Genomic DNA, 7,973 nt, shown 5'->3' on the forward strand with positions numbered 1-7,973 from the left:
CAGAAACTGGAACAATCTCATGACTATAACAATATGATTACGTTTTTGAATATATGTGATTCATTACGAAAAAAAGAAGTCTTATTTTTTAAAACACTTTTTAAAATGCTAGATCAAAATCGCAATTCAGTTTGAATATAGAATTGTGCTAATACAATGAAATTGATAATTCATATTAAATTGATTCAATATTAAGAGTGTCATGCTTTATCAATCATTGATCAGATATAAAATTACATTCCTTTCCATGTTTTAGGCCGATATTCATAGTCAGATCTTATTTCAAGACTGTCTTAAGTAATGTCTTAAGATGCTAATACAGCCCTGATTGGTTCGTGACATCTCAAAACTGAACTTAAGACGGTCTTGAATATAAGAACTGACTATGAATACCGGCCTTAGATATTACTATCTTCAAATCAAAATCTTAATATATTTATTTAATTTTTTATTTTAAATGTATATCAAATTTTCTATATTTCTACCTTCTTTCTTTTTCTAAAACATAACAAGAATACGCATTTTATTTCAAGTGTTACAGATATAAGAAAATGCAGTTGAATAAATAAATCTGTCGTCGAAAAATTTATAAAAGACATGTCTTAGACAAAAATCTTTCAAATTCTGTACATTTCAATTTCATTTTATGAAAAATGTGATATAAACAATTTGATTATTTAACATCTCTGTATAACTTATTACATTCACATAAATGCATCTATAAATGTAAATCTTAATTTACTCCATTATATGCCAGTTAATGGATCAATACAATTACTTCGTTGTACTGGCAAGATTCATAAGTTCAAACTGATTTGTGATTTTAATAATACGGACATATTACATCTTGCAAAATTATTCATCATTATTTTGGTTCTTTCAAAGAATAAATTAGAATATATACACTAATGTTTGTTGGCGCACATTCGAGAGTGGACGATGAACTTTCTTTTTCAACTTTTTTTATGTCTGTGACCTTGAATGATTTTGAATTTCTATAATCATTGTATTTGCTGTAGATATGAATATACTCATATACAGAATATTGCATACAAGTATAGGGGTATTGTATTAAGGGGATGGTGGAGTCATGAAATTATTGATACATTACAGCCGTATAAAAACTTCTGAACTGATTGAACGAAATAAAAATCTCCTTTTACAGGATTGAAGTAGACGCAAAACTGGAAGTAGAGCAGTGAACTTTATACTAATTATAAGATCGGAAAAAAATTAAGAACTTACATTTTTCAACTCGTAAAGCTGTCATCTGATGTAGACGATTCCTTAATATAAAAGTTCTATAGCTCGTATGGACAAAATAACATTGCACCACCCGTCGGATTACATGAACAAACAATATTAAGTTTCTAGAATTAAGATTGAAAGCTTAAAAAGAAGTTTTAAGCTTAATTTACAATGTGCTCTTTGTTTCCAGTATCTTGCTTTTTACCACTTTTATTTCTTGCTTTTTGTCCAGTTTCTTCATTTTCTGTCGCTGGAGAGCTTTGGAAGTAAACTTTAGAAGAGACAAGAAACACGTGGAAAGAAACGCGATTGTCGATAAAACGATTGTAGAGAAGGAAAAAGAATAAAATAAGAAACAAGAAACAGGAAGCAAAAACACATTGTAGACTAGGCTTCATATTCAGCTGCAAATTATGTGTATATGTATGTTTAGCAAAGACTCAGAATGATAAACAGAGCAATAATTGTGTCTAGCCGTAGGTGTCAGATCTTGCAAAAGATTGCGCTGTAATATGTTAGATAAGGACAGATGTATGCGTTTGAGTGAGACAGAACGATAATGTAAGAAATTAATTAAAGATGTCTATTATCGACATTTTTATAATTTGAAACTAAAAAGAGTTTGTATTATCGACATTGATCAAGTTCGGCCGTCACTCCAGCATCCCCTTAATAACATATAATAACACATATCTTTCAAATATTAGATCCGAATGATCATTCATTTAAAAACTACAGCATGCATTCCGTATAATTTGTTGGCAAAATATATCGTTATGTCCGGTGAATTCAACAGATCTACTTTCTGTCCGATGTGTGTACATCAAAATATCTAATTTGTTAGAATAATCATTTTGATTTCATTCCTATAGTATTAAAGTACAAATACCACGTTCGTTCAAGAGAACAAAACCATAAGAAAATATTTTAGCGTGTCATAAAGTTTCTCTTGCTTATACAACCACGATTTTATGATTGTTACCATTTGGCAAGAGAACATAATAGACACGCTTTCCCTTATCTCATTGAAACTCTTGCATATTAGTATGATACTGACTGTTAGCAAATGAACTATTAACTTGTTCGTTCCGTTCAATAACGCTTTGCATTTCAACAGTCGACTCATTGCTAGATTGCCCATTATTATTTAAATTTCCAGTATTACTAACGTTATTTGTTACTACATTCACATTATTTGTGGGATTCGACTGTTGTTGATGCCCGTTTAAACTATTTTGTGCAGAATTATTATTTTTCGATCTATGTCTAAGTCTATGTGTAGTAAGATATTGTTTTACTGAAAATGCTTTGTGGCATATATCGCATTTATATGGAAATGGATCAGGACAATTTATACCATCCATGACAGCTACCGCATGAGTAGTTAAATGCATCACATAATAATGTTTTACAACAAATGACTTTCCGCAAGTTTCACAGATGTAAGGACCAGATACACCATGCGTTTTTCGATGTTTATGTAGATTATCCTTACGTGAAAAACTTTTACCACACATTTCACATTCGTGCATTTTCTGTCCAGTATGAGAAACCGAATGTCTAACTAAATGTTCTTTACGACTGAATGCTTTTGAACATGTCGTGCACACATACGGTCGCTCACCGGTATGTAATTTTCGATGTTGAAAAAGATGCTCTTTCCGTTTAAATGGCTTACTACAAATGTCACAATTAAAAGAATTAACATTAGTTTGCAAGGAATCATCCTTACTTCCGGAATCTGATGGTTCGCTTACAAGTGTCTCAACATTACAATTATGATTGCTCATTTGATTGAATGAAGGAAAGCTTTTACCACAATCGCGACAAATAGCATTTCTTCCACCCTGTGAAAGTCCTTGAGGATTGACAGTGATTAGAGAATTTGACTCCGATCCTGATCTAAGCCTCAGAAATTCTCTGATTTGTTCGATTGAATTACGAGACATTCCGTCATCAGACGACGTTTTTGTCAATTCTTTAAAATCTTTGTCGTCTCGAATCGTCATCAATGGAGTCTCTTTGAAACCTAAATTTAGAAATACTTCTGGCGTTGCTTGTACTGTAGTATAAGTTTGTACAGTTGGGTTAGGAGATTCATCTTTTTGGGTTTCGGATTGTATCTTTTGTATAATTTGTTGATTCGGTTCTATATCTGTTTCAGTTTTGAAAACTATATTATTATTTTGATGTACAACTGGTGTCTCTTGTTTCACTGAAAATTCTTGTTGTGTTATAATTTGCACTTGCTGTTTCTCAAGTTGAAGTTGTCTATGCTGCTTTTCAAATTCACGTTGTTGCCTCTGTAATTGTTGAAGCTGCTGTGATATCTGTGATTGACCCTGTACCGGTTGACTGATTTGACTTTGACTCTGTTGTTGGACCTGTTGAGATAACTGTGCCGATTGATTCAATTGTTGAGACATTGCTCTTTGGGATTGTACTTGCTGATTTATTTGGTTATGATTCTGTACTTGGTTTTGAGTTTGTGTCTGAATTACAGGAGATTGATTTTGTTGATCATTGATTTGATTTTGCGCTTCATTTGATTGTTGTGATGATACTTGAGAAGTTTGTTGTTGGTAACTGTAATGAGTTTCTGCTGTAGCTTCAACCACAGCTGCCGCCATTCCGCCTGGTTGCATCTAAACCCAAAAAAAATATTTTAATACTTCTAATGCAAATAAATAATCTTTAATAGATACAGCAACATATAAAAAACTTTATTATTTTTAATATTTAATATAAAAAATTTTACTTATTTATTACAGACCTGCATAGCACATTTGTATTGTTGTACTCTTGCTTGAACACCACTAATAATTTGTATATTAGAAGTATTTATATTGCTAACTACGACAGGTTGCTGATGTATTTGATCTGTTGTTTGTTGATTATTTATTATTTGGCTTCCCACTGGTGTTGGTTTATCCATTGACTTTAGAACTTCATCCTCTGGTGTAGACGATCTTTCCTTTTCAGTATTCTTTACATAAACTTTTCCTTCTTTCAGAAATTCCTCGGAAAAACGAAGTGAAGTGAAATAAGATTCCAACATACCCTCAGCATTGACAACAGTTTCTCGAAATTCTATGAAATTCTCTAGCTTCTTGACGCATTCATGGCATACAATTTTTGGTAATGAATCCTCCTCCATAATCTTCAAGAAATAGAAATAGTTTTAATTTTTAAAAACAAATAAAAAATTTATTCATTTATATGTGTATACATATATATAATTTATTCTATTTTAGTTTTGGCGCAATTAGAATTAAATGTTAATTCGTCATATATATGAATGTGCTAGAAATAAATTAATAGCTAAATTAATCTATTAAATAATTAGAATTTATATTATTTTGACAATTTGTATAAACAAAATATATATATTTTTTTAATCTATTAAAATTGACTATATTAATAGCACAACTGTGCTTTTTAGTTAAATAATATAAACAAACAATATTTTAATATTTTAAAGAAGCATATTAAAGTTTTATCAATAATAGCATATTAAAGCTTTATCAACAATTCTATATAAAAATATCGATTGACATTAATGATACATAATATAATGATATACCTTTATTGAAATGTATCATAGAGAAACAATATAAATAATTACATAAGGATATGCTTGTTTATATTATGGTTATATGAAAACTGAACTTTTATAAATTTTCAAAAGATTATTAAATCAAAAGATTAAAAAAAAATAAAAAGAAAGTATTTAGGGCCACTGTCACCAAGCTCAGTTAACTTAACTGGCCAGTTAGTCGGAATTGACAAATGCGATTGGTCAATTCCGATGGACTTACTGGCCAGTTAAGTTAACTGAGCTTGGTGACAGTGGCTCTTATTCAAATTAATTAAATTAAACATTTAATTATTTAAATTCTTTTCATGAATTTGTTAAGCTTCTGCACAACACACACACACACACACACACACACACACACACACACACACACACACACACACACACACACACACACACGCATATATATATACATATAGATAAATATGTAATAAACTGTGATTTATATTAAATTTTATCAAAACGTTTTTAAATATTCTTTTTATTATACACATATAAATAAATAAATGTATATTATCGTTATGGTCTTATATTCTAGATTCTAGAATATAAGACTATAATAACATCGTTATATTTTGAATAAAACATTAACTCATAAGTATATATAAACAATATGATCTCATAATTAAAAAATTATTCCAATGTCATGGATTTCCGTGTAAAAATAATTCTCACCAAGTGGATCAAAGTGTAATCTTAAAGTCAAAGATCTCACAAGTATTCTTTGTAGACTTTCTGAACTTTGGAGTCTTGTGTTACTCATGACATATGAAATTATCAAATAGAGTTAAGTGGATTGAGTAATTATCACATTATTACAAAAGAACCAAGAATAGCTCGCGAGTTGAGCATGAATGCTCACCTGTATCGGAAGATACGTCTGTATTTTTGTTTGCAATTGTCGTCTACGTCCTTCATCACGAAAAATATTCATCTTGTTACCTTCACTACTAGTACACAATCGACACAATTCGTAATAGTTCACCTTGCGGTATCCCGACATTATTTTTCCACGATAAACAAATCGCAAATACTGAAAAATCGCACAAAAAGAGAAAGAAGGTTTTCAATTGCGTGACATACACAACAAGAGCGATAAACACTAGCACAAAACCACCGCCACCAGCCACCGCCAACGCCGTCACCGTCGCTGCCGCCGCCAACGCCACAGAAAGGATAGACTAAAGTAGTGATCATGTAACTTTTTCCCTAGGGCGGAAATGTGAAAAATGAAATATTTTTGTATGATGTGTGTATAATACGGCTGTGTTCGGCCGGAATCAGACCATAGGTCTGTTTTCTGTGGCTGAACTAGTGTACACTTTTGGAACTTAAAGTGAGATAGATCTATGTTTGATATTTAACGAAAGCGAGAAAGAGAGTGCAGTCTAGTGCAGTCTAGTGCAGGAACAGAAAACAGACCACATGCATTGAAGATTGAGATTGAAGATTGAATGATTGAAATTTGACCAATCAAAATAATAGGAGCTAAAATTTCTTTGTCCTTATTGGTCGAATTTCAATCTTCAACCTCAATCTTCAATGCGTAGTTTGATTCCGGCCTTCGAAAATTGACTGCCAGTACTGAAAATCTATAGTGCACTTAACGTAAACTATAGCATTTTCTGTGCCAGTAGTAAATTTGGAACACAGCCTACGTATGTACAGTCATGGGCAGAAACTGATGGAAATATAAGGGCGCGTTCACATCTTGACGAAAAAGCAGAAAGTGGAAAAGCAGTGGCCAATTACAACTCGCGCTGGTAGTAAGTAATACAAAAAGCCGAAATTGTCGAATACCAGTGCGAGTTCTGATTGGCTGCTGCTTTTCCGTCAAGGTGTGAATGCGCCCTGAGGTGAAGCATCTGATGGATGCGCAGTAGCTTAAAAGTAGTGGGGAACGGTGAACCAATCAAATATGCCCAGTGGTGCAAAATCTAATAAGGTCGGCGTATAATGGACATCATATAGTGTTGATGAAAATAACCTCAATAGCGCGAATGCATGAGCGGATATTATTGATGAGGTGAATTTTATCATCGACGACAAGATTTCGACACTATCCATAATACCAAGTTGTATTGTCAAAAATTGCTTCAGATGTGTATTTTATTCCAGTTGTATTTGTTTATTCTCTTTATATCACATTATTTCTTGTTATTTACTATTCTAAAATTTTAATTCTAACATTATATTAATAAATATGAATAATTTTTAATATTAACACGGTGTTTTCATTTTCAAGTAACTACATTTAAAATTAGCGCGATACCTCATTGGGCAAATTTGATTGATTTAAATTTTAAGCAGACCGCCATTATGCGCATTGTTCCACCTTATATATTTCCATCATGGGCAGAAAGGTAGCGGCACTCTTTTTTTCGATGATTTTTGCAATACGTAAAAATTTTCAGAGTGCGATTCACCATCTATCGATGCGTGTAACGAGCGGTTATGACAGCTGTCAAAGTCATATAGAATCGAAGTATACAAGTTGAATCAAATTGGCTGCGTTCAGCAGACTCAACAGTTTTGCAACCGTTTTATGATTGTCTGCTGAGATAGGACCATTCTTCTAGATCTAAAAGTATGATCCAATCAGCGCGAAGGAAACTTCCAACAGTTGTAAAACAAACGTTCTGCTGAACGCAGCCATAGACTAATAGCGTTTTTGATTTACCGGCTCGACTCGACTCTGAGTCAATGGTCTGTTCTATTTAGTTGCAAAAGAAGAGCTAAACTGTGCAAGAAATGCAGCTAAAAAGAACAGACCGTTGATTCGGTAAATCGAATACGCTATAATGCAGAATGCTCGTGATTGGTATAGAAAAGACATATCGGCGGAGCGCAATTGACGGAATGTTTGCGATTGGACGGACATCGTTCCGCCAATTCCGTATTGCGTATGTTATTATGTAACTATTATTAGAAACATCAAAATTAACACAATTGTTATGATATTAATTAGAATAATGTAATATCATATCATAACGTAATATTATATCTTAGCACGAACACAATCTCAATTTCAACTTGCACCGATCTCCACTAATTTCAAAGACAGTGAAGAAAAAGTTGAACTCAATGCAAGTTTTTTGCACCAGTTTTATTAGTGGAACATTAAACA

General features: G+C 32.2%; 1 protein-coding gene across 3 annotated transcripts; it reads right to left on the reverse strand.

The window, feature by feature from the left end:
* Nucleotides 1–762: 762 nt before the first annotated feature.
* LOC108724152 (zinc finger protein 267) lies at nucleotides 763–5,990 on the reverse strand. 3 transcript variants are annotated; one of them, XM_018450346.1, is made up of 4 exons: nucleotides 5,709–5,990; nucleotides 4,022–4,408; nucleotides 3,723–3,893; nucleotides 763–3,632 (listed from the first exon to the last, which is right to left on the reverse strand). In XM_018450346.1, the coding sequence occupies exons 1-4, from the start codon at nucleotides 5,847–5,849 to the stop codon at nucleotides 2,271–2,273; spliced, it is 2,061 nt and encodes a 686-aa protein (XP_018305848.1). In that variant the 5' UTR covers nucleotides 5,850–5,990; the 3' UTR covers nucleotides 763–2,270. The 3 variants fall into 3 exon arrangements, with proteins under 3 accessions (XP_018305848.1, XP_018305847.1, XP_018305849.1); XM_018450345.1 differs by having other exon boundaries at nucleotides 763–3,893; nucleotides 5,709–5,987; XM_018450347.1 differs by lacking the exon at nucleotides 5,709–5,990 and having other exon boundaries at nucleotides 763–3,893; nucleotides 4,022–4,234; nucleotides 4,309–4,365.
* Nucleotides 5,991–7,973: the final 1,983 nt, after the last annotated feature.

The sequence above is a fragment of the Mycetomoellerius zeteki genome, unplaced genomic scaffold, assembly GCF_001594055.1.
Source record: "Mycetomoellerius zeteki isolate Tzet28-1 unplaced genomic scaffold, Tzet1.0 scaffold28, whole genome shotgun sequence".
Classification (NCBI taxonomy): domain Eukaryota; kingdom Metazoa; phylum Arthropoda; class Insecta; order Hymenoptera; family Formicidae; genus Mycetomoellerius; species Mycetomoellerius zeteki.